The sequence below is a fragment of the Nyctereutes procyonoides genome, unplaced genomic scaffold, assembly GCF_905146905.1.
Source record: "Nyctereutes procyonoides isolate TBG_1078 unplaced genomic scaffold, NYPRO_anot_genome, whole genome shotgun sequence".
Lineage (NCBI taxonomy): Eukaryota > Metazoa > Chordata > Mammalia > Carnivora > Canidae > Nyctereutes > Nyctereutes procyonoides.
In genome coordinates this window covers 2,898,417-2,925,822 of record NW_026575042.1, presented here as the reverse complement: position 1 = coordinate 2,925,822, position 27,406 = coordinate 2,898,417, and the positions used below count along the sequence as shown (strand labels likewise).

General features: G+C 39.9%; 1 protein-coding gene across 2 annotated transcripts in view; it reads left to right on the top strand.

The window, feature by feature from the left end:
- Nucleotides 1-3,431: 3,431 nt before the first annotated feature.
- Nucleotides 3,432-27,406, top strand: part of ABHD5 (abhydrolase domain containing 5, lysophosphatidic acid acyltransferase) — a 33,505-nt gene continuing 9,530 nt past the window's right edge. Inside the window, exons 1-3 of one of the 2 annotated variants that reach the window (XM_055321115.1) lie at nucleotides 3,432-3,587; nucleotides 15,278-15,363; nucleotides 18,050-18,422. In XM_055321115.1, the coding sequence (XP_055177090.1) occupies nucleotides 3,541-3,587; nucleotides 15,278-15,363; nucleotides 18,050-18,422 (506 nt within the window). In that variant the 5' untranslated portion in view covers nucleotides 3,432-3,540. Of the gene's footprint in view, nucleotides 3,588-13,851; nucleotides 13,950-15,277; nucleotides 15,364-18,049; nucleotides 18,423-27,406 lie in introns of those variants that run through there. The other variant, XM_055321113.1, reaches the window with a different exon arrangement.

Here is a 27,406-nt window from a genome sequence, read left to right as displayed (position 1 = left end):
AGGAATGGATGCTGTATTTTGTCACATGCTTTCTCTGCATCTATTGAGAGGATCTATGGTTCTTGTTTTTTCTCTTGTGGATGTGATCTATCACATTGATTACGAGTGTTGAACCAACGTTCTGTCCCGGGGATAAATCCTACTTGGCCATGGTGAATAATCTTCTTAATGTATTGTTGGATCCTATTGGCTAGTATCTTGTTGAGAATTTTTGCATCCATTTTCATCAGGGATATTGGTCTATAATTCTCCTTTTGGGTGGGGTCTTTGTCTGGTTTTGGAATTAAGGTGATTCTGGCCTGATAGAACGAGTTTGAAAGTATTCCATCCCTTTCTATCTTTTGGAACAGTTTTAGTAGAATAGGTATTGTTTCTTCTTTAAACATTTGATAGAATTCCCTTGGGAAGCCATCTGGCCCTGGACTTTTGTGTCTTGGGAGGTTTTTGATGACTGCTCCAATTTCCTCCCTGGTTATTGGCCTGTTCAGGTTTTCTATTTCTTCCTGTTCCAGTTTTGGCAATTTGTGGTTTCCCTGAATAGCCAGGGGAATATTGAAAAAGAAATCCAGAGCTGGGGGCAAAACAATGCCGGATTTCAAATTGTACTACAAAGCTGTGATCATCAAGACAGTGTGGTCCTGGCACAAAAACAGACACATAGATCAATGGAACAGAATAGAGAATCCAGAAATGGGCCCTCAACTCTATGGTCAACTCATCTTTGACAAAGCAGGAAACAATATCCACTGGAAAAAAGGACAGTCTTTTCAATACAAGGTGCTGAGAAAACGGGACAGCCACATGCAGAAGAATGAAACTAGACCATTCTCTTATACCATACACAAAGATAAACTCAAAATGGATAAAAGTTCTAAATGTGAGACAGAATCCATCAAAATCCTAGAAGATAACACAGGCAACACCCTTTTTGAACTTGGCCACAGTAACTTCTTGCAAGATACATCTATGAAGGCAAGGGAAACAAAAGCAAAAATGAACTTCTGGGACTTAATCAAGATAAAAAGCTTATGCACAGCAAAAGAAATCATCAACAAAAATAAAAGACAACCCACAGGATGGAAGAAGATATTTGTAAATGACATATCAGATAAAGGGCTAGTATCCAAGATATATAAAGAACTTATTAAACTCAACACCCAAGAAACAAACAATCCAATCATGAAAGGGGCAAAAGACATGAACAGAAATTTCACCAAAGAAGACACACACATGGCCAACACGCACATGAGAATATGCTCCGCATCACTTGCTATTAGGGAAATACAAATCAAAACCACAATGAGATACCCCCTCACACCAGTGAGAATGGGGAAAATGAACAAGACAGGAAACAACAAATGTTGGAGAGGCTGTGGAGAAAGGGGAACCCTCTTACACTGTTGGGGGGAATGTGACCTGGTGCAGCCACTCTGGAAAACTGTGTGGAAGTTCCTCAAAGAGTTAAAAATAGAGCTAACCTATGACCGAGTAATTGCACTACTGGGGATATACCGCAAAGATACAGATGTAGTGAAATGCCGGGACACCTGCACCCCAATGTTTATAGCAGCAATGTCCACAATAGCCAAATTGTGGAAGGAGCCTCGATGTCCTTCAACAGATGAATGGATAAAGAGGATGTGGCCTATGTATACAATGGAATATTACTCAGCCATTAGAAAGGACAAATACCCACCACTTGCTTCCACATGGATGGAACTGGAGGGTATTATGTTGAGTGAAGTAAGTCAATTGGAGAAGGACAATTGTTACATGGTTTCACTCATATGGGGAATATAAAAAATAGTGAAAGGGATTATAGGGGAAGGAGAGAAAATGAGTGGGAAAAATCAGGGCCCTCCTGCCCTCTGGCTGCCCCTGGGATGGACGGGCTGGTGGAGTGCCCTCGGTGACTGCAGCTCCACTCGCAGGTGACAGAACATGAGAGACTCCTAACTCTGGGAAATGAACAAGGGGTAGTGGAAGCGTAGTTGTGCGGGGGAATGGGGTGACTGGGTGACAGGCACTTGACGGATGAGCACTGGGTTATACTATATGTTGGCAAATCGAACTCCAATATAAAACAAAAAAAAGGCATCACAATCTGACTACCTGATAGGAGAGTCAGCTGGTGATCTTCCAACACAGGCACTCTCACTCAAGGTAATTGGATGGTAGGTCACCAAAAGGAAGTGGATTTGGAAATAGGGCACCAGGTTGCCCTAGAACTTTGGGAGATCTGGTCTCAGACCTTTTCAATACATTGTTTCTTAGCAGAGTGGACACATAATAGGCAGTAGGTAAGAATGGATGAATGGTACTGAGGGAAGGAAAAATTCTTCTGTACCTTCAAGGTCTTCCAAATGGACTAAGAACTAAATTTACATGAGACAGATTAACAGGAGAAAAAAATCCAACGTTTTATTATGTGAGCAGAGGCTCGATAATGAAACCGAGACCTAAAGAAATGACCAAGGCAGGCAGTTTTTATACTTTTCAGAGGAAAAAAAGTATAACTGAAGAATTGACAGGATACAGAAAACTTAACTTTGGAAGCTTCAATTAGTGAGGAATTCCTAACAGAACTTGGGCTAGAGTAGTAAAATAGTAAAAAGTAGCTAGGGTTGTTTATAAAGCCTTCTCGGCTCTAAGTTTCCCATCTTTGATGATAAGGCTGTCTCATTACCTCCTGGTACAGAGAGAGCATCTATCACATGGAGATTTATTTCCTGTTTTCAGGGGACAGAGGAGGTTCTGAATGTCCTTCCTACATAGATTGTCTCTTCAATAGCTTTTATTTAAAATCATCAGTATGCCCAAGTGGCACATTTTGGGGCAGCCTTCGTGGCCCCTACCGTAGGTCAAGAATGCTGACAGTTGTATCAGTGAACCCCCTCCAGAACTCTGGCTTTCTGTCTCTGCCTGCACCCAGCGCGGGGCTCAAGGAGCTGCTGGCTCTGGCCACCCCTGTAAGCCCCGCCCGTCAGGGAACACTGGCTGACTGCAGAGCCTTGAGCCCTCCTGCCCTCTGGCTGCCCCCGTGACGGACGGGCTGGTGGAAGGCCTGCGTGCCCTCGGTGACCGCAGCCCCACTCGCAGGTGCAGCGTCTATGGGATACTAGCTTAACTCTTGCAGGGAAGGCCGCGCTTCAGCCCAGGGCGCTGCCAGCATGCTTGCCCCGTTCCCAGCACCCCCAGTTCACATCAGCGTTTGATGCGTGGAGACGGTCATTCCTGAAATCAGTTACTACCTAACCCTGCCAGGTGGCGCTTCCCCACTTCTTGCTGGACAGGCTCACGGAGCGCCCAGGCTGGAGCGCGCTGGGCAGGGGGCGCATGCGCAGCTGGGGACCGTAGGTGGAGAGGGCCGGGCTCGCGCACGGGTGCGCACGCGCACGGCGGCCGCCGCGTCAGGCGATGGGGGGAGGGCGGCGCAAGCGCGGGCAGCGGCGGCCTTAAGGGCGGCGGCGGATCCCGGCGTCCCAGTCGGCCTGTCAGCCGGCTTGGAGGCGTAGTCCGGCTCGCGCGGCGACGGCGGCTATGGCGGCGGAGGAGGAGGAGGTGGACTCAGCGGACACCTGCGAGAGGTGAGTGCAGCCGGGCCGGCCCCACAGACCGGGCCGGGCCGGGCCGGGCGCCGCCGCCGCCGCCTGTCGGTGGTTCAGCCCGGGGTGAGACCGCGCTGCGCCCGGCGGACGCCTCAACCGGCTCCGTCCTTGCCGGCGGCCCTCAGCGCCGAGACCGCGGGTGTGCGGATCCGGCCCGGCCGCGCGGACGGCCGCCGCGCTGTGGGGGGCGGGGGGCGGGGCCGACCCACCCGGGCTCGCCCCCCGGGGACCCTGGGACCCTGCCTGCCCCCGGTCGGCCCCTGCCTGCCTCGAGCAGGGGGAACGGCTCGGTCCTGCCTGACCCGGACGAGTGCGCCCCGGAGCCGAGCGGCGGAGCCTGGAGGAAGGGGCGGCGCTTCTCTGGGCGGGAGGAGACGGAGAGCCCGAGACGGCCGCGGACGGTGCCGGGGCGGGGGGCGCCCAGGGCAGGGGGCCGGGGCTTTCGGGAACCCTGTGATTTATAGATGCTCGATAGAAAGTTAGAATGAATGACGGTTTAGAGACCTCTCTTTGCTTCCAAGTGTTCTGGCGTTACCGGAGAGGTGTGTGCGGGGGCGCCTGAGAACACGTGTATGTGTGCAGGACTTGATGGAATTTGGAGGATAGATGTCCAACATGAGACTTTTTAATGTGCAGATATACTAAGTTTAAATTCTTTTCCACTTGTAACTAACTTCAGGCCCTTGTCAGGAAACAGAAATTAACGGAAAATCAAATTACGAATGTCATTGCTATATTTCTCAAGGCTAGTCATTTCTTTAGGTAAGTAAGTAGACTTTTATGTTTCTGAATATGTGTTTACTATTTTGGTAACAGTTCTACTTCAGCTGTCTGAAGAAACTTGCATATGAAACCACCTAGATGATGGAAGGGAGTATGGAGTTCGGTGAGACAGTTGTGTCTGGAAAGGTGTGTGGGGGGTGACAGTTTTGAGATATTAGAAAATAGGTTCTTCCCTTCAAGCTTGTTTACATTATGCATGGGTCCATTGTTTTGGTTTGTTGATGAACCTCCTTGAGGTAAGATGTTGAATGTCCTCATGTGGACACGAGTAGGGGCCTAACTGGTAGCTTGTTCCCATCAAGTTTGTCATAACATTTTTTTGTTCTTTCTGAAACTGCTTTTAGGTAGATTCTTTGGTCTCCACATTGTTGTGGAACCTGGGAGTCCAGGGCATGACTGAAAGGAATTTGTGGATTGGGTGATACACACAGATCATTGGGGACAGACTATAAAAAATATGTTTGGCAGCTGACCAGCCATAGTCTCATGACAGAGGTGGGCCTCCCACTCTTGGCAGTATACTTGAGCAATGTCCAGTGTCTGTATCAGTATAGTCTTCTGGACTGTACCAAGCAGGTGAGCAAGTACCTTCTCCTCCTAGGTGCTCCCTAAATGTGTTTATATTAAACCTAAGGTCAGTCCTGTGTGCACGGTATTACTGTCCATTTTTCATTTGCTACTGAAAGGGCTGCCAGCACTCCACTAGCTAGGGGAAGAGCTGGGTTGGAGCTCCCCAGGTGACTAGATTTAATGCCCTCACCCATATCTCTCCTGTCTCTCAGTAGGACTGGGACTCATGTGGGATGTTCGGTTCTTGTTTCCTTACTATACTGACACTTTGTTTTTTAAAGACCTTATTTATTTATACATGAGAGACACAGAGGGAGAGAGAGAGAGGCAGAGATACAGGCAGAGGGAGAAGCAGGCTCCATGCAGGGAGTGCAACGTGGGACTTGATCCCCAGTCTCCAGGGTCACAGCCTGGGCGGAAGGCGGCCCTAAACCACTGGACCACAAGGGGGACCACAAGCCCAACAAGGGGGCTGCCCTTGTTGTTTTTTAATTTGATTAATCAACGATAGAACTATCCCAAGAGCCAGTGCAGGTTGTGGTGAAACAGGTCTTGACTCAAAGTTCAAAGTTCCCTATCTTAAGACATTTCAGATTTAGATTAGGAATAGACATTAACAAAGGAAACAATTATAAAATGGTCATGGGAAAGCTTTTTGGCACATAATTCTTGTTTTTTAATTTGTGACTTTCTTAGTGAAAACAGACAGGCCTAGAAGCCATTGGCTTTCAACATCTAACCCTTTTCCGTTGCAATACAGTTGAGAAAGCTAAATGTAATAAGAATAGGGTAGACTTCTGTGAATTGCTGCAAGGTTGTCCCAGAGAATGATTATATATGAGTTGCGTTTAGAGCAAAGCTGCCACAGAATTGCTCAGTTGCAAAGCAGAACAGTAAAATAGGTGGTTTGCAGTGTGTTGGAATTGGCTTGTACTGGCAACCACTGCTAAATCTTCAGGAATTTTGCCAACTTTTGGCAGCTTGAAATCAGCCATGGTGGTGGTATTTACATCATGGAAATCATAAAATGCTATAAATAAAGGATTTTTTTTTTCTCCCCTTCTCCTCCAATGGGTTTACTAGCCACTTACTGGATTTACATTAGAATTTGACTCTAGTCTTTTGCCTTGTAGGTGGGATAGTGGATTTTGCTGTCTTTTAAAAGACTGCTGAGATCAATGATTTCTCTCTGTTGCCATCTCTTCTTCTTAAATCCTTGCTACATGACTTCTTAAAACTCAGCATTTCTCAATGACATATCTCAGGGGGCTTTTATTATTCTGGGTACTTATCTTTCTTGGATCTTTCTCAATGTTTGACACTGTAAAGATAGCTTCTTCTTTTTTTTTTTTTTTTTTATTTATGATAGTCACAGAGAGAGAGAGAGAGAGGCAGAGACACAGGCAGAGGGAGAAGCAGGCTCCATGCACCGGGAGCCCGACGTGGGATTCGATCCCGGGTCTCCAGGATCGCGCCCTGGGCCAAAGGCAGGCGCCAAACCGCTGCGCCACCCAGGGATCCCAAGATAGCTTCTTCTTATTGAAATTCTTACCAGACATTGTAGCTCTTTAAGACACTTTGCTACATGCCTTACCTCAGACCTGTAGTCACTTTTATTAGGTTCTCTTCTTTTTCTCATTCTGTAAATGTCATGATTCTCCAAGATTCTATCTTCCCCTTTCATCTGTATTTTCATATTTTGTCTTGTTTACTTACACTCCTTGAAGCATCTTTTCTGTGGAGAAAACTGAAATCTCATCCTCATGATGAAGCCCTCTTTAATGATGTTTCTAATTCTGTGTGGGATGTTTACACCTCACTCCTCAAATGTAACATGTCCAGACTAGGATGTTACTTTTATGTTTCTTTCCCTGAACTAAACAATATAAAAAATCCAGTTCTTCCTCTTGATTTTCCTATTTTCATTTGGCCGCTTCTGTTCTTCTGAGCATCTAGGTTCAGAACTGTGGCCTGATCTTTCGACTGCCCCCTTCCATCTTTGTCGCCCAGAATACCAAATCTACCAAGTTGAGTAGATTCTAAGTACATCAGCTTTCCATTTTCATTGTCTCCTGGAAACCACCTGTATCAGACCATTCATATTCCCTTTTCTGGATTATAGAAGGCTTTAGTAACCCATATTGTTCCAAAGCTTTCAGCATTGCTTATTTCGTCACTTACTTTCATCTCCCCAAGAGGCACAGTCTTGTTTGTAGCACAACCACACCCGGAGGCTTTATTATAGGTGTTCAGCCTGACTTCAAGCCCTTTGCAGGCAGTATGGCTCTTACCTATCTTTGGAGTCTTATTTCTTCCCTATGCACTTGGGCTCTAGCAAAGCTGTCTTTCATTGTTTCCTAAACATTTCCTTGCTAATCTACTATTTCCCCTCATGGCTTGGTTCACATTGTCTTCTCTGACCCAAAACAGGCAGTGATCTTCCTTCCCTAAAAGCCTATGGTTATTTTCCTAAACGTGCTTTATGGCAATCATACCATGTTTTGTAGTATAGCTATTTGTTTTGTCAGCTCATTGAGGTCAAAACTTTTTAGTCAAATATCTGGTAGAGCCTAAAGGGGCTTCATAATTAGTGAGATTCAATAAATGTTTGTTGAATTTCAAAATTGTAAATTTATGCTGACACAAGCATTAAGATAAAAAAAAAGCCTAGTTATTGATTATATGTTTTGCAGCTTTGTAACTTGGTATTTTTTCATCTTGAGATACTCAAAGAACGTCAAAAGATATATTCCTAAGAATTCAAAGTTTGAATTTGACTAAGACAACTAAGATCATAAACTTAAGTTATATAGGGGAGGTCGGAAATATGATTCCATTTGTTAACCTTGGATGAACCAACTCATACTTCATTCTTTTGCCTGTTCTCCAAAATGCCAGTCACAGACCAGCAAATGGAGATTTCAGTCCTGTGACAAAGAACTTAACAAATGATTGTAAAGTCCTAGGATGGTCCACTTAATAAAACAACACTAGATAATACATTTAAGAATTACAGATGACTCTGAATGCAATCCTTAATGATTTGACTTATATTATTTATAATAGCCATTCACAAATATTGTATTGTTAGGTTTTTAGTCAAACTCATGGTTCTTTAATTCCTCACTCCTGATTGTGAATCATAAAAAATTATGTGGAAAGATGATTTTATTAAAAATTATTATTCAGTTCCAGACTTTGGATTTTTAGTTTTTATTTACCTAGTAGATAAACTTATTTTAGAAGTAATATGAAATGCCACTTGGATTAGTTAAGCAGTGTAAATCTAAAAGTGCGCCTGTAGTTTTAAGTATTTTTGATGCTGTGTCTGACTCCAGAATGGTTTATTTACTGTGTGTGAGAGAAGGTAGGAAACCCCTAGGGAAAAAATATCACCAGCACATGATTCTGTCTAAAATACTGATTCTCCAACTCTGGGTCCTTAAAAATTATAGGTTAGAAATACAGAGGTGAAAAGCTGAAGAATGTGGATTAATGTGTTAAAATATATTAGAGGGCTTGGATTATCATTGATCTGATGGTTAGTGATAATTTGAGTCATGTTATTATTTATCTAAAATGAAAGGGCATGGGGACGCCTGGGGGGACTCAGTGGTTGAGCATCTGCCTTCAGTCCAGTGCTTGATCCCAGGGTCCTGGGGTTGAGTCCGCATCAGGTTCCCCACAGAAGCCTGCTTCTACTTCTGCCTGTATCTCTGTGTCTCTCATGAATAAATAAATAAATAAAATCTTTAAAAGAATTTTAAAAAATGAAAGAGCATGTTAGTCACCTAAATTATGGCTATATGAGACATATTCTTTTTGTTTCCTCTTTTCCAAGAATAAGATTTAAAAAACCATTACCCAGGAAGGAAGACCTTTATTTGCAGAAGTGCGGTAATCCCCAGTTTGGAAGTTTTTAATCATTCATTGGTTGAGGAATTATTTCAGAGGAATATGTATATTCACACCTTTAATTAATTTGGATATTTACAAAAGAAGCAAAACCTCATAGTTTCTCTGAGAGAGAATACTGAGAATAGGATAGAGAGCAGTAATAAACAACTTTTTTCTCCTGACAGTACCAGTATAGAAATGGAGGTCATTTTAAACAAAATTGTAGTATAATGAAATCCTCTTTACTTATAACCTAATTAGAAATGTTATTTAAGTGGCCAACAGTATGTGGAAATTGGCCAGACTTTTGTATTTTTTCTTCAGAAAACTTTGAAACCTGTTTCACAATATTTATAGATTGTGCAATTCAGGTTTGGTAATACTATAGATAGTCAAATGTCTAAGAGAACAAAACAGGGATTACCAGGAAACTTAGATGTTGTCGGCAATAGGGTATAAGTACAATGTTATTTAAAAGAAAAAAAGAAAAAAGATTAGGTGGAAAGTTAAGGGAAAAAATTCATTATTTTATCTCTCAAACTCAGGATACTTAAAATCAGATTCTTAATAAACCCTGTTATTATGTTAAGTACATCTTTTTTGTCTTTGCTTAGAATGCCACCACTAGTGTAGTCTTTCACAGTTATTTTTCTTTTTTAACTCCAAAGTCTGCTCACTAAAAAGATTCTTTCGCTGTATTTATGACAGACTTAAAAAGCAAGTGCCCTTTTATTTGTATTTTGATGAGATGCTTTAGGACTTAGATCCTCAGCCTTGCTCAGGATGCTCAGGATGCTCAGCGATGGGGCTGTGTAGAAAACCTTTTGGTACACTCTTTTTTGATAAGTCTTCCTGTTGCCCTAAATAGATGTAGTCTCTATGGCTTATGGGTTTTTATATATATATATATATTTCAGTTGACATATGGGTTGCTTCTGAAAGTAGGGCATCAGCAGTAGATGCTGGTGTTTATTATTTGCTTAAATAAAACAGGGGAAGTTAAGTTTTGCTTTGTCTATGTTCCAAAGCTATGAGGAGGCAGTGCTGTATCTTGTTTACTGTTTTGTAGCTGGGCCACATGAATTTAATTTTTTTTAAAGGATTTTATTTATTTATTCATGAAAGACACACAGAGAGAAAGGCAGAGACGTAGGCAGAGGGAGAAGCAGGCTCCAGGCAGGGAGCCTGATGTAGGACTGGATCCTGAGACCGAGGATCACGCCCTGAGCCACGGGCAGGTACTCAACCGCTGAGCCACCCAGGGGTCCCCACATGAATTTAATTTTTACTTTGGATTTTGTACATTAGAAGAATGGTTGGATATCTGACAAGCTTCCGTCTTGAGTCCTTAGGTCCAGTTTTTCACACACTAAGCCTAGGATGTAGAATAACACTGGAGGACACAGAAGATTTTGTGGAAGGGGCTGAAGGCCTGTTTGAAAAGGAGTTTAATTTATCCCAAAGACAGGAGGCGAAGCTGAATGAGTGTTTTGTAGGGTTGAGATTGCAGGCTCAGGTGTGGGAACTTGTGAACAAAGGGTGATCAGGTAAAGGACAGAAAAGATAGACTCCAGCTTTCCTTCTATTTTTTAGAAATGTTCTTTTGAACCAATTATGTGTGTGGGACTCAATTGTGTAGAATATCTCTAAGAAAGACATAGAAGACAGTTTTTGCAAAACATTTTATCATCGGGTTTAGGCAAAACTGATTGGACAGAAATATTATCAAGGTTTAGGAGAAAAGAGGCATATTTATGGTTCCATTGAGTGAAAATAAAAATATTTTACTATGCTTTGTTAAATATAGATTTTTCAGTTTAAATATACTTCAGAAAAACTCCACTTAAAAACAATTATCCGCTTTGATGAGAAGGTGGTTGTGAAAACCTGAAGAGGGTTAGAGGCTCTTGTGGTTGAAGAGCCCTGATTTTTAGTGTAATGCACTAGACTTGCAAACATAAAAACATTTTTTTGCCTTTTCTCTTTGAGTTATGCCCATGACTAGGAGGCAAAATGAATGGACAAGACATCCTATCTTTTGAAAGTTGGTTTTGTGATGAGGGGTAGGCATAATTCCTATATTGCAGGCTGGCATATAACATTTTAAACTCAAGGACCTGTACATAGTAGGTATTCAGAGAATGTAAATTTTTTTTTTAAAGACTGAATTGAAGGTTACATTTGTGTTTTCTTTGCCCCAACATGTCTATGATGTCAATTGGAGCAATAGTAGATTATAGTTCATTTCGCTTTATTTTTTTTTTTTTTTTTTTTTTTTGTACTGACCTCTGATTCTCTCTGGCAAAGAACTGTGCTATGATTTGAGGGATATTTAAGAAAACTGATGAGAGAGATCCCTGGGTGGCGCAGCGGTTTGGCGCCTGCCTTTGACCCAGGGCGCGATCCTGGAGACCCGGGATCAAATCTCACGTCGGGCTCCCGGTGCATGGGGCCTGCTTCTCCCTCTGCCTGTGTCTCTGCCTCTCTCTCTCTCTCTCTGTGTGTGTGACTATCATAAATAAATAAAAATTTATTAAAAAAAAAAAAAGCAAACTGATGAGATTGAGCTGTAAGTAACTTCCTCTCAGCACTAGCTCATATTTTTGTGGCCTAACATAGACTTTGATGACCATTCCTGGTCAGTGACAAAAGAGCTTCAGCTTAATAATGCTTTACTTTTTAAATTGTAAGCTACAAAGATCATGAGATTTTTTAATTGCTTGTTAACTGACTTTTTTCAACAATTGATAAAATGTTGAATGATTGAAAAACTCATTGCTAAAACTTTGAATTGTTTTTCCTTGATTATTTATTTATTTAAAGATTTTATTTATTTATTCATGAGAGATGCAGAGACATAGGCAGAGAGAGAAGCAGGCACCATGCAAGGAGCCCAGTGTGGGACCCGATCCTGGAACTCCGGAATCATGCCCTGAGCCAAAGGCAGATGCTCAACTGCTGAGCCACTCAGGCATCCCTTCCTTGATAATTTATAAATAGCTTTATATAGTTACAAATAGACTAATAATAATGTTTTCTATTATGTCTATACCTTCAAAATAAGTTCTATGTAACATTTGTAGGGGATGCCAAGGGGTCATATATACTCTTACCCTGTTAATGTAGAAGGTTTGAAACTAGCATGGAGAACATTTGAAGTGAGCCTGGTTATGATGCAGGCTATTATGCAGCTTCTTTTCCATGTAGGTCTTACAGAATGTGACTTTGTCCTGTGACTTTATCAAGTAAGTCATGACAACCCCTCACACATTTTAAGGAAGATAGTCACCTGACAAAAAGGGCTTTGAAATCACTCAGAATTGAATTTAAATCTCTACTTGTATCATTTTCTTACTACCTTAATACTCTCACATTTGGTGCTTCACATTTCTGAATTTATTGAGCTGCTGTTATACATAATGCCCAGGGAAATTCTATAGAGCAGACAAATGTAGGATGAGCCTACAAAGCTTGGAAAAAACTAGATGCTGTGTCGAACTATTCAAACTTAGTACATTTCTCACTCAACACTTTATTCATGTTGTTCTCTGCGATTAATAGCAGTACCTAACTCAGAAACCTAAGAATCCTCTATTACACGTTCTCCCTATCCAACCAGTTATCAAATGCAGCCTGTTTTACTTTTTTTTTAAGCATAAAATTGTATTAGGATGAAATGCTTAAATTTTAAGTGTTCATTTGCTGAATTTTTACATATGCATACATTTGTGTAATCCAATCACCTGTTAAGATAGATGTCACTATCATCCTGGAAAATTCTCTTTTATTACTCAAGTAATCCACTTGTAATTCATGGTAGCCAGTATATTTCAGATGAAGCAATAACTTTATTTATAACATCAACATATAGTAATATGCGTTGGTGAACACAGAGGCCTTACCTTTAAGGACTCTTACAGTTGGGTGAGGATATTGATGAGTAAGTAAGAATGTTGTAATACAACTTGAGAAGGAAGAGAGAGAATAGAGCTTGAGAATTGGGTGCTATCCTACCACCTGATCCAGTTTGGGTATGTGGCAACAGAGAAATGACATCCAATCTGAGTTAGTAAGAGGTGTAATGGATGATGGAAAGAAGGGGAGAAGCAATAGAGCAGGAATGTTACATGGCTAGAAAACAGAGAATAAGAAGTGACAAGATGATATTACAATGTCAATGAACAGGGCTGGGTTTCCTATTGTCGGTCAACTAGAAGTAGCCTTACCTTTGAGGTAAGGAGTGATGCAAAATGACAATTCTTTGTCAATTTCTATTTCTGAATTTCTATTTCTGAAGTACTTCTGAACCTTAGTTAAAACTCTCATTTAGGGATTACTAATTAACACAACATAATTTTAGTAAATTATTGTCATCAGTATAATGTCAACTACCATTTATTGAATGCTTAAAATATTTTATCTTGGAATTTCCATACTCCATGCTTCATATTTGTGGTAGTGGTCCCCAAAGATAATGGTCTCCAAAGATGTGTCCATTTTTTAGTTCTCAGAACCTGTATGGCAAAGATTTTGCAGACTTCCAATTTAACCAATTGAATTAGAAACTATGAGAAACAGGATTATCTGGGTAAGCCCTAAATGGAATCACTGGTGATTCTATAAGATAGAGGCAAAGGGTGTTTACAGACAGGTAGAGAAGTCTCACAGAAGGCAGTGAGGTAATGGACACAAATAACTAGAGTGACCCTGCCACAAGAAAGAATGTCAGTAGCCAGCAGAACCCAGAAGAAGGCAGGGAATGAATTTTCCGCTAGAGCTTCTGATGGGAGTATAGCCCTGAATAAACTTCAGTTGTTTTAAACTACCAAGTTTGTGGTAATTTGTTACAGCAGTCATTGGAAACAATGCACTTGTTATCTCAACACACATTATGCACTTCCTTATGTGCAGGTGCTTTCACTGGGGATGCCTGAACTACCTACCACACTACCTTTTGAAATAATATCCTATTCATTGTATGATGATTCAGCTCAAAAGCCACTCCCTAATGCCCTTAAGAAGAACTAATCACTCTTACCTCTATTTGATAATTGATACATCCCAAGTGATTAAAATAGTTCTTCACAGACGGTAAGTGCTCAATAAATACTTGTGGAATGAGCTAATTACATCATGTAATATAGTTGCTGGGTCACCTGTTCCCTCCCTTAGATTTTTTTTCCCCCCTTTCATATAACATTGTAGAAGTTTAAGGCATATAACTATATTGATTTGATGTATTTAAATACCATTTATATGCTGCAGTATGGTTATGATTTAGCTAATACCTCTATTACATCACATAATTACCATTTCTTTTTATGAGAACATTTAAGGTCTCTTAGTTTTGAAGTATACAGTGTTACGGACCATAATCATTATGCTGTGCTTTAGATCTCCAGAATTTACTTCTTTTCCCATTATAAGTTTGTATTCTTTAGCCTGTCTTATTTTTAAATAGTCGTTGGTTTATCTTCTTGTCTCCATCTCTGTTGCCAAAGCCTTGGTTCAGGGCCATACCTATCGTCTGAAACCTACAGTAGTTTATTTTTCTTCCTCCTCAGATTCATTTTCTCTTTAATCAGAAAGCTGTCATTTTAAATACTCCTGGTCAGCTGCTAAACCCTTGCTAGCCCTTGATAACTCCATATTATCCCAGATTGTTAGGATAAGCATGTGATCTGCCGCTGCCAGACCAGGAGTTAAATACTCATTCTCTTCTTGGTTAGCTACTAGCAAAGCCTGACTGTTCCAGCATCCCCACACATTTCCTTAATTGTTGCCTCAGGCTTACTTCCTTATTCTCTTTCTTTTGCTGTCTCCTGCCAATGCCTGGGTGATTCTTTTCATCTACTATTGGTTGGACCCCAGAGATTTTCATTAACAGTTAACCAGGTCACTCTAGGTAGGTTATACAGAGGCCAGCCTTTTGCATTTGTATTAGGGGTGTGCTCCCACTCTGAACTGGGAAATTTGAAGCTTTAAAAAAAAAAAAAGTCTCATCTCCTATTTTAGTAAGATTTCTCTCAACCCTGAGATTTTATACTTGCTTGTGAGCCTACCACTTAAATGAACCTACTCATGATCTTTAACTTTTCTGCCCTTCCACCCTGGTAAGAGGCTGTCTTATGGGTTGGGATAGAATGCCTTTTTTTTTTTTTTTAATCTTTTCTTGTTCTGCCTGTTTTTAATTTCTGCTTGGTTACTTGGAGTCTGGCTATCCATAAAGATGGATTTTGATATGTACTTGTAGGTTCACAGGCTGAAGTTGAATGTTCCCCAGTACTTTACTACAATGCTTTGTATGTGGATGCTGCTAGATGTAGGTACCTTCGCCATCACATAGTAAGTTTACTTTTCTGCTTTTCTTTGAGAACAGCATTAACTTACCTCTTTGTATTTTCTTTTTGATGCTCTAGGTCAGGATGGCTAACTGGTTGGCTTCCCACGTGGTGCCCTACATCTACATCACACCTTAAAGAAGCTGAAGAGAAAATTTTAAAATGTAAGGTTTTCTTTTTGTAAGTTAACTGAGCTGTTTGCTAAAATAGATCTAATAGATCACACTGCCCAGAAACTGGAGTTAAGATTCTGTACTTTTTCCCTTTTGCATGGTGTCAACAAACATAGAAATGTTGGGAGGCAGGGGTTCTCAAACTTTTGGTCTTGTGTCCGTGTTATACTCTTAAATTAGTAATAGCCTTAAGGAGCTCTGTTTATCAGTTATAACCATCAGTATTTACCAATTAGAAATTAAAACAGAATTACTTAAAATATGTGGATTTATTCATTTCAAAATAATAGAAACTCATTATAGGTTAAAATAAATAACATGTTTTCTAAAAATAACTATTTTCCAAACAGAAATGTAGTGAGAAAGTAGTATTGTTTGTAAATCCTTTTAATGTCTGACTTAATATAAGACAGCTGGATTCTCATCTGCTTCTGGATTCAGCCTGCTGGTAATCACATCTATATGATCTCTGGAAAACTGCTGCATACCCATCAAAGAATGAGAATGAAAAGGTGTCTTAGTTTTGTGATGAAAATAGTTTTGACCTCATGGACCTCCTGAAAGGGTCTCAGGGACTCCCCAAAGACCCCTGACTACAATCTGATCACAGGTTCTAGATGGTCCAGAACTGGTAGCCTTGTGTAGTGGAGTGCATACTAGAACAAGGTGACCTAGTCCAGGCCCGGATCCTGGAGTCAGGTGGTGTCAGGTCTTGGGTAAGTCCCTTTCTCAGTTTCCCATTTGTTATCTATAAAATGAAGTACCAGGTAGGATGATCTTTAGAGTTACTTCTGGTTCTAGTTTCTTAGGATTTCTTAATTCTGTGTTACAGTTGTGTGCAAACCTTTTTAAAAATTCTTATGAGCACTGTAATTTATCCAAACCTGTACTGTCAGGGCAGTCCTGATATCTCTAGGTATACTTTTAAGCAATGGCGCTTATTATATAATTTTGTTCTGCTGATACAGTTTAGGGGTGGATTAAGAGGGGCAATTCACATATATGATTATTGTGGATGTATGTGTGATGTTTGCCTTTGCTTGCTTTTAATTCTCTCTACACTGATGAATTTTCTTGTTTGTGCATTTTAATGACTCAGGAGTAAGTGACTGTAACTGGATATATCCATAGGAAGGGACAGTTAGCCATCTTACATGCATTTTTAGCATGAAAATAAATTTCTACTCAATCTGTGTACTTGGGTAATCTTGTTCTCTATAAAAGCTGGAAAAGTTGACTTTGTGGTTTACTAAAATAAAAAAAAATTCTTGTTAGGAGATAGAAAAGAGTGCTAGATGCCCAGTTTATGCATTTAACAAACATACTGATTGCCTACTGCTAGACTCTAGGGATGCAAATAGGAATGAGAATTGGCCTTTGTTTCAGCATCAGATATGAAAGCAAGTGACCTGTAATATAGTGGGGTGAGTTATCTAATAGAGATTACAGATGGTTTTTTGGGAATATGCAGAAATCTGTGTTCAGAATGCTGCCGGGATGCCTGGGTGGCTCAGCAGTTGAGTGTTTGTCTTCGGCTCCGGCATGATCCAGGAGTTCTGGGATGGAGTTCCATATCGGGCTCCCTTTGGGGAGCCTGCTTCTCTCTCTGCCTGTGTCTCTGCTTCTCTGTGTCTATCATGAATAAATAAATAAAATCTTAAAAAAAAAAAAAAAGAATGCTGCTGTGGTTTGGTTTGGTTCTATTGCTGGATCATCTTTCTAAACTGGTAGCATTTTTCCCCATTTGGACGCATGGGCTCTGTTAGTAATCTGAATGAATTCTGGGTTTCCTCTTTGCTGCTACTATGTGTTATAAAACTCAAGATTATTTCTTTGGTTAAAGGGCAGAAACTCCCAGTTCTCCAGTGTTTGTCCCCTGCAGATGAATATGTATAAATAATTAAGTGGTATATATGAAGTATCGCTATTCAGTTGATAATTTAATGTAAAGGAATTTCAAACTGGTTTCATCTTTAGTCAACTTGGGGGAGATTAAAAGTATTGAGTCCCACCGCACTGAAGGCAAGTAAAAGTTTTTATCTACAAAATTGTGATTCTTTGTATTTCCCAGGGAGATTGTTGGACTTAAATCCACACTACCTGGTACCTCATGCCAGGGCTTCCTGCCATACTCTACTCTCTCTTTTCTACTACACTTTGAAGTAATTTAAGATTTTAGTTATGTGTTCAGTACAGATACTGCTAGTCCTTCCCTAAATTCATGGTTACTTTTTAAGGAAAAATGTTTCTTTTGAGTCTGACTTCAGTCTTCAGTGATTAATATTCAAGTGTTAGACAAATTCAAGGTATTGTTTTATTGTCTGCACAGTTCGAGATCTCCAAATAATGGGTCCGGTGAACACTAAGTTCCTCTCCCATTCTAAGAATGTAAGATTCTCATTTGATAGATGTGAAAGGAAGTCCAAAGAATTAGCATGACTTGCCAAAAGACCTTGAAACTTAAGTGCAATAGAACTTCTTACTGAGATGTAATATACAGTAATTGAGAATTACTTGCTTCAATAAGATGTATGCTTTTTTTAGGATGGCATAATAAAGGCTAAAATCATATAAATGGATATCAGATAGTTTCTGGATTGTTAATTTCTGATTGCTCTGAGAATACTCCTCAGAAGTAGTGAAGCTAAGCAAAATTTCTTATTTATGTTTTCATTAGGTGTCCCCTGCACATACAAAAAAGAACCTGTTCTTATATCTAATGGAAATAAAATATGGACACTGAAGTTCTCTCACAACATTTCAAATAAGACTCCACTTGTCCTCCTCCATGGTTTTGGAGGAGGTCTTGGACTCTGGGCACTGAATTTTGGAGATCTTTGCACCGATAGACCTGTCTATGCTTTTGACCTGTTGGGCTTTGGACGAAGTAGTAGGCCCAGGTTTGACAGTGATGCAGAAGAAGTAGAGAATCAGTTTGTGGAATCCATTGAAGAGTGGAGATGCGCCCTAGGACTGGACAAAGTGATCTTGCTTGGACACAACTTGGGTGGGTTCTTGGCTGCTGCTTATTCACTTAAGTACCCATCGAGGTAAGTGATGCTGACCCAAATACTAGTCTCTAGTTCCTGTCTTTGATGGTTGTTGGTATCTGAGCCTTATAAGACAGTTTCTCTTAAAGGGGACCAAATCACCACATCCGATGGCCGATTTAGTAGCTGAAATAATGATGTTAGGGTTTTCCTGTGACACATGCTACACATTGGTAGAAGGCTTGAGAAAAGACTTTCTATTTGCCTAACTTAGAATGTCTCTGGTTTAAACCACAAGTAAAAACTTTTTGATGGTATTATTTATTGTTATTGTTCTCATTAGACCTATGGATTGAGCAGTGTTTTTCTAACCTTTTCCAGGTTGTAATAAACTGTAATATGAACCCAGAGGTGAGAAATTACAAGTCCTCAGTGCCAGTGCTATTCTTTTGGCTGAGAGCAAATCCCTCAACCTTGAGGCTTTAGTTTTCTCACCTGTAAAGTACAAAAAAATATATCTGGAAGATGTATCTGGCAGGGTTTTTATTATATTGTGCCCTTCCTTTATAGTTACAGAATTATTTTTCAGAGTAATTGAATTAATAACTTCAGAACTTTTGCCTCAGAATCTTGTAGCATCTCCTATCTTTATTTTCTCATGCTATATCCTATTATTTGTTTCATCTCTGAGTGGAGGTCACATTGGAGTGCTAAGAAAATAAAAACATTATTATTATTATTTTACTTTGGTTTTGGAAAGAAACAAAAAACTAATATTTTATGTTGCCAATATATTTTTCCATTGAACTAAGTTTTAAATCCAAAATTGCAACCAACTTTGATATGGAGGTCTCTGAACGAGACATGGGATGATGGTTATTTTCAAGACTGCATGCATGTACCTGTGAAGCTGTCTCATTGCATTACTTCAGGTGTGCTGTAGACACAGAATTTGAAGTATAGAGCAGCAGCCCTGAGGTTTTCTTCCCCTTGAACAGTTGACCTTTTTCCTCTAGATTCTTTATCTCAACTTCAGCATTAACACTGGTTTTTTTGGAGAGTCTGTAGTCCTGTTTGTGGTAGATGGTTGTAGTCTTGTCAGTTGGCACACCCCTTCTTTCAAAAGAAATCCAAATTTTGTTTTTCTAGTTGGCATTTGAAGTTTACTTTGTTTTATTGTGTCCTACTCTCAATGCAAAGTAAAAGAATGAAATGGATACTTTTCTGGTATAAGACAACAGGGCTATTGCGGGGAGGTTGAGCTTCATTTGGTTCTTATCAGAAGTTTATTATGTCTATCTTGTGGCATTTATTCCTTGGCAGCATGATATGGGACTATGTGGGGTAATACTCTGTTGGTGAAACCCCTAAGTCTTAGAGTTCTGACTCTTCATGGCTATCCGTTATTTAGGTCAGTTGGTGAGATTTTTTTTTTTTTAACTTATTTTTTATTTATTTATGATAGACATAGAGAGAGAGAGACAGAGACACAGGCAGAAGAGAGGGAGAAGCAGGCTCCATGCCAGGAGCCCGACGCAGGACTCGATCCCGGGACTCCAGGATGGTGCCCTGGGCCAAAGGCAGGTGCGAAACCGCTGAGCCACCCAGGGATCCCCCCCAGTTGGTGAGATTTTCATTTGCAGTTGCGAAGTGCTCTGAAGAAATCAGCGATTCAGAAGAGAATGAGCACTTTAAAACCATCTATGAAAGAGAATAGCAACATAGTCTGAATGACATGGTGGGCAGAACAAGTATCTAAAACAAAGCCAGTGATCCCTGCATTGGACTGTGTTTTAGAAAATGATTTTTGAATGCTTACGCCTAATGCTAGAAATAAAACCAAAGTACTGTGTCAGGACCAAGAATCACTAAGTGTTAGTAATAGATGAATATGAGAATGCTTGAAATAATTAGCATGTTTAAATTGGCCAATTGCTGGGATGCCTTGATGACTCTGTGGTTGAGCTCTGCTTTCAGCTCAGGGTGTGATCCTGGAGTTCACAGGGATCAAGGTCCACATCGGACTACCTGAGGGGAGCCTCCTTTTCCCTCTGCCTAGATCTGTGCCCCTCTCTCTCTCTGTCTCTCATGAATAAATAAATAAAATCTTAAAAAAAAAAATTTGGCCAATTACTGCCCAATATGTGAGTAGAACTGTGTGTAGACCATTTTGGATATTCAAGCTTCTATTCTTAATTCTGTTCTTAATTGCATAACTTACATTATTAAACACAAGTTAATTTCAAAATAGTGAGGTTCTTTGGAAATTTAGATACACCAAATCATGTATGAAATTCAGTCATACCACTTTAGTTGACACATAGTGGGTGCCCAGTGTTAAATGAATGAAACTAGGCAGCCATCAGAGTAAGGTGGTTCTAATGCTCTTGTGGTCTACATGAACAAAATCTAAGCCTATAAGTGCCTCAAGGTTATGAAATTAAAACTGAAGAACATCAATCACATAGCCAGCTAGAGTTTAAGCTACAGCCAAACAGATAATTTCCTTTCTTTGCTTCTACACCTTCTCTATATAAGTTTATTTACCCAGCTCCTCCCACCTAACCACTCAGGTTTGACACTGCCACATTCAAATTGATTTCTACTCAAATTCTTAAAATTTTCAGTATGACTCAGTTAACAGTTTTAACTGAGAAAGGAGCTACCTACTCTAAATGTCTCTTAGATAGCTTACTTGATTCAGCTTTTTAAAAAGATTTTAATTTTTTTTTAGAATAGTTTTAGGTTTGCAACAAAATTGAGAGATTCAGACATTTCCCATATAATTCCTGCCCCTCACACATTTTTATTATATTGTCTGTTTTTATTATGCTGTCATGAGATTAAAATAAATCTTAGCTTTTCAGAAAGATTTTGCAGGGAAGGGAATGAGAAGAGGGGAAAAAATGGTCTAATAGAGATCAAATTAGATTCATTTAATTTCTCTCATTCACAGTGCATCTTTCCTGGTCTCTCTTTTTTTTTCTCCTAATAGAGAATTACTTTTTTCTTCATCTCCTCAAGTTTAACAAATATAATCTTTCCTTTTTCTTTCTGAAGTAAAATAGTTTCTCCTTAATTCTGTAATTCTCCTTAAATTCTATTTCTATTCTATTTCTATTTCTATTCTATTTAGGAAAAAAACACAAAGATAACATGTTTTACTTGTCTCAGTAAAAAGCTGTGTCTATTCTCATCTTTTATGGGCCGTCCCATTCTTTTATTCCTTGTATGTGTGTTTTTGTTTTGTTTTGTTTTAGGATTTATTTATTTAAGAGAGAGCATGCAAGAGCACACGGGAGCAAGGGGAGGGGCAGAAGGAGAGAGAACCTCAAGTAGACTCCCTGCTGAGTGCAGAGCTTGACATGAGGCTCCATCTCACGCCCTGGAGATCATGACCTGAACCAAAGTCAAGAGTCAGAGGCTTAACTGACTAAGCCACCCAGGCACCCCTTTCCCTTGTTTATTTTTATAGGACAGCTTGAGAAGAAGAATGAAAATGCCAAGTTTACTGGTTTAATGTACCGGTTTAGAAAGCATTCTTTTGCTAGAGAACAGATAAAACCCAATCCATTTATTTTCTGATTTTTGGTACATTATGTCGGTCCAGTGCTTCAACTCTATGAGCAGCAGAGTGCTTCTGTCCATGGAAGCTGTCCCATGGCCTACTTTGTGGCAGTGGTCACGTATTTTCCCAATTTTGGAAACTGAGCATTCAGCTGTTGTGGTGCTTTATGTAAAAGCACCTGGATGATTCCTCCATTGAAATATTGGTGATGGGGGATCCCTGGGTGGCTCAGTGGTTTAGCACCTGCCTTTGGCCCAGGGCGCAATCCTGGAGTTCCAGGATCGAGTCCCACATCGGGCTCCCGGCATGGAGCCTGCTTCTCCCTCCTCTTGTGTTCTGTCTCTGTCTCTCTGTCTCTCTCTCTCTGTCTATCATGAATAAATAAATCTTTAAAAAAAATATTGGTGATGACTGAAATACTCTAACATTATATTCCAGCAGGTTGGTTGTGTTTACAGAATGTTGAGTGCCTATGTATTTAGAAGGCTTAAGGTGTGCTGGGGAAGAGACACAACTTAGCCACGTAAGGAGCAGGAAGCTGCTAAGGGTTGTAAAAGGGAGTGGGCAGGTCTGTGAGAACTCTTGATGAGAACCTGACCCAGTGTGGTACCTTAAAGAAGTGCAATGTAAGCTGAGGTTGAGTCCCAAAGGGGAGTAGCAGGAGAGCATTCTAGGCGGTGGGGACAGAAATTGCTAGGTGGACATGTGGGCTATTCAGGAAAGGCCATGTGACTGGTGAGCAGAGAAGTTATGAACTGGTTTGTAGTTGGGTCCTAGCCCCATTCCCATGTTTCATCCCCCCGAATGACCTTCCTTTCTCTCTGTTCTCTTACCATGATGTATAATACTTAGAGATGCCATTGTGGTTTCACTTGTAAATTAATGTTCTGTGTCACAATCTAGGGCCACTGGTGAAATGAGGTGTTGTGGGCTGCCATTCTACTAAACCTTCATCAAGCTGTGTCTGATCCCCTTAAGGTGGGCATGGGGAGAGAGTAAAGTAAGCCAGCAGTAATAGCCAAACATGTCCTCTCTTTCCTTTTGTCTGCGCACTCACTTTTTGCTGTTAATTTTCCTTTCCAAAAAAATAAAAAAATTTTCCTTTCCTTCTGGCCCCTGCTGTTCAGGACATTATAAACAGCTTGTTATAAACTAAGTAAAAAGAGACTGTAAAAAGTTGTATTAACCTAGAGAGTGTTTAGCAGAGAGAAAAAATACAATAGAAGAGGTTGCAACTGGTCTCTACTTCTGCACTAAATGACTTTCAGATCATCTGACCTTGCAACCTTGCCTGGCTCTGGTTCCTGACTGTACAGAGCTGGGTGGAGCATTTCCTGCCAGCCTGTCTTGAGAAGAAAGGCTGTTCTACTTGACCTGAAGTTGGAGATCTTTAGTTTGTTGTTCTTTAGGTCTCTTGCATTCACATTCTCCCCGCAGGGGCTCGGAGCCTACAGGGAAATACCTGGGGCGAACTTCACTTTGAGAATGCCTTGTTTGTACGCTGACTGGAGTTCTTCCTGTTCCTTTTCCTTGTTCTGTAAGTGGGTCCTGTAGATTCCCTTTTGCATTTTGGTTCTGGATCTGATTGTTCTTCTGTTGTATTATTTCTGGCTGGTGGTTGACCTTAAAGCTCATGAAAGTCAGGTGTATATAATATACTTAGTGAGCGTTCAGACTCAGCTATCCCAGCCTGTTGGAGCAGATGTTATCCACTGCTTTGCCCTTTAGGCTGTAATCTGCTCACCCTCTTCAAATTCAAGACCTACCCTGATGACTCAACTGAAGAAGAATGCCTCTTTAAATGTTTGGAAACTGATGGGCTGTTTTCTTATTCCTGCTCTGCCAGTTCTTTGTTTTTCCTGTAGTTTGAATCAGTCTCTTGATTCTTGACAAAGATGTCTGATAGGATGATTCACCTGTGCTGTCTGGCTAGACCCATTCCTCACTCCAGGATATGAACTAACAATTGTGTCATGCTGTCCTTTATGGAATATTAGAAGCTTAATTCTAGATTACTGTAATAGTTTAGATTTAAACCAAAGAACTTCTATCAGATGAGATAATCTTTTTACTAGAAGAGTTGGTGAGAAGATCACCTGGGAACTTCATCTGGTGCAACGCTATAATAACCTGTGAGCCAAAACCTGACTGATTTGCTTTCCTGAAGAATAAAAGTTAAATTACTCATTGTTCACATGGTTCTAGCCATCGTCTTCCTGTGCTCCCTGAAAAAAGTCTTCTCTAGTAGTCTTCCTAGTTTTGCTACTATCAGTAGCTAACATTTACTGGACATTTATTATTCAAAGCCACAGCTTAAGTGCTCTGGATGGTCTATCTTTTGAATAAGTCTTACAACCAAAAATAAGCAACAGTTATTTTCTGAGGCCTTTTACATGTAGAGATGCAGATGATATATAATTCCAGTTCAGACAATTCTGCAGAGCTTTTAAAAAATTATTTTTGGGACACCTAGGTGGCTCAGCGGTTGAGCGTCTGCCTTCGGCTCAGGGCATGATCCTGCAATTCTGGGATCAAGTCCCACATCGGGCTCCCTGCATGGAGCCTGCTTCTCTCTCTACCTGTGTCACTGCTTCTCTCTGTGTGTCTCTCATGAATAAATAAATAAAATATTTTTAAAAATTATTTTCAAACTTTTTGGATTGTAACTCCTCAGTAAGAATTATATATGTATGTGTCTGAAATAAAAGTTTCATGGAATGATACTCATGCCTGTTGCATATTTTTCTATTCCAAATTATACAATTAAAAAGACCACAAGGGCACCTGGGTGGCTCATTCAGTTAAGTGCCTTCAGCTCAGGTCATGATCCCAGGGTTCTGGCTCAGCCCCACTTTGAGCTTCCTGCTTGGTGAGGAGTGTGCTTCTCCCTCCCCCTCTGCCTTTCCTCTCCCCTCTTCTTGTGTGGGTGGTCCCTCTCTCTCTCTCTCTCAGTAAATAAAATCTTAAAAAAAAAAAAAAAAAGACCACAGACTGACCCTGACTCTTAAGTAGATTTTACTACCCAATAATGGGTAGTGACATGCAAGATTCATATAAGAAATAACAGTGATGTTCTACTGTCATCTGGAGGGCCAGAAAAATCCAGACTGAACTTTTTTTTTTTTTAGGTTTTTAAATATTTTATTGAAAGAAAATAAACAACCAGGAATAATTTTATTTTTTCTGGAAAAATTAATTCTTCCAAAATTATAATGAAATTATTCAAGATTGAATTGCAGCAGGATAAAATCGGCTTTTGAATGGTTTAGATACAACACATATCTGCAGAGCTAAATAAGCTTACTGATACTGAATCTTTTACATTAACTGAGTTTATTTTCATAGTACCAGTTGTTTTTATGTGTTATATAATCACTGAACAATATTTCAAAAATGATTTAAAATGACTGAAAAACAAAGATCTCCAACATCTCCAAAATAAGCAAAATATCAGTTAGAATTCGAACATTTACCGTCTTCAAGAAAAAGATTAATGGCTTAATCAGTATCTATTCCTATCAGATGAGTTGAGAATATGAATGCATTTAGAATTTTTGCTTGTTTTGCCAGCAAATATTGTACTACTTATTCACTGGTCTTAAACTTTCAATTCATATCCCACATCTTAATAATCCAGAGTTAAAGGCTTTCCACCATGACACTGGATAGCAGAGCTTCCTTGGGGCTATTAAGATGGGCCACCATTAGTAACTGTTTTAACCTTCACCGAACAGGCCTAGCCATCAATCTCTTTCCACCTGCACAATCACTCTGATTTGCAACAATGATAACATGAGACCTGGATGAAAAGATCACGAAAAAAACGAATAAGAAATACCCTAGAAGTTATCATCTTCCTCTGGCAGAAAATCAGGGATTTTGTTTCTTTACCAGAACAGACACAGATTCAGTTCCTCTATGCAGCCATTGCTTATTGCATTTTTTAATCTCAATTTTAGATAAAAATGGAAATAGGGTTACATGGGAAATTATCATCAACATCTAGAGAATCAAAAAACAAGATGAGACTTATTCTATGAGTATAGTTATTCTATAGTATAGTTTTTTTTTTAAAAAAAGATTTTATTAGAACAAGCTAAGGGAGGGGTAGAGGGACAAGCAGACTCCCCGCTGAATGAGGAGCCTGACACAGGGCTAGATCCCAGGACCCTGAGATCATGACCTGAGCTGAAGTCAGATGTTTAACTGAGCCACCCAAGTGCTCCTATGATTATAGTTTATAAAATTTGTATATTCTTATAGACAAAGACCAAAAGGAAACATGGAAAAAGATACTCCAAATGTTTACTGAATATCTACTATGTGCTAAGCTTCATGCTAGGCTGAAGACACAAGATAGAACAATTGTTGGGTCAGTTAACTCCCTTTAAAAAAAAAAATCTTTTCTAGTATATATACCTTGCACAGTTTGTTAAACTGGCATTAAAAAAAATTTTTTTTAACTGGTATTTTTATCTAGGGATGCTAGTTTGAAGATCCATATTAAAGACATGCCAAAACTAAGGCAGAAACAAAGCAATTACTTAGCTAGAAGAGACTTGACCTTCTCATGTTTTCCTTTGTCCCCTCACCCCCTTAGGTTAGCAGGTCATTAAGAACATAGAACAGACTGGGCAGGATCCCCAAATGAATTCATAACAAAATTTAATTATCTTTTAGGGTAAGGTATTTTTTAATAAAGAGTTCATTTTTTTCTCTTTAGGAGCTAAGTGAATAGTGAATAATACTAGCTATTTCCAACGGGAATTTCTGCTGCTTTCAACTAGGTGACTGTTTCATTAATTCCACTGATACCTCTGACATGCCTTTCCCTCCCCTCTTTTCCTCTCCCTCAAATCTTACTGTGGACTGTAATAAGAGGAATTTAGGAGGAAATCAGTATCAGTTGGCCTGTGCCATTAAAGAATAAAACAAATTCCTTTCCATCACTCTTCCCATATTTTAGGAGAAAATAGTCTCCTAAAACTTTTAAGCAGTGAAGGCACTCTTAAGGATATGGAAATCTCACTTAACACGTATCTCCACCCAAATTGGTAGTTACATTCTCCACATTTCATCGATGTTCTGAAATCTAGAGTATAGGGTTAGGACTGGCCTAGAGTTAATAAAAGTTAAGTTTTACCTTTACTGAGATGTTATCTTGTGTTGCTTGGCCTGTTCTTAGGAGATAGATCTGTGTACCCAATGGCTTGTTGGCATTGGTTATTATGCTGGAGTCAGGGAACAGATTTGAGCCCTACTTCTACATGTCCTAAAGCAGGCCACATGGTGTGTCTCAGCTTCCTTCTCATCTTTGAAGTGAAAAGCTGGACTGAGTATTCTCCAAGAGCCCTTGGAGCTCTGGGTCTGTGCTCTAAGGCTTTCTCTTTGAGAAAATGCAGTCAAAAGCAAAGGCCTCATTAATAATTCATCCTTATCTGTGGTGGCAAAAATAATAAAACATTTTATATTGGGA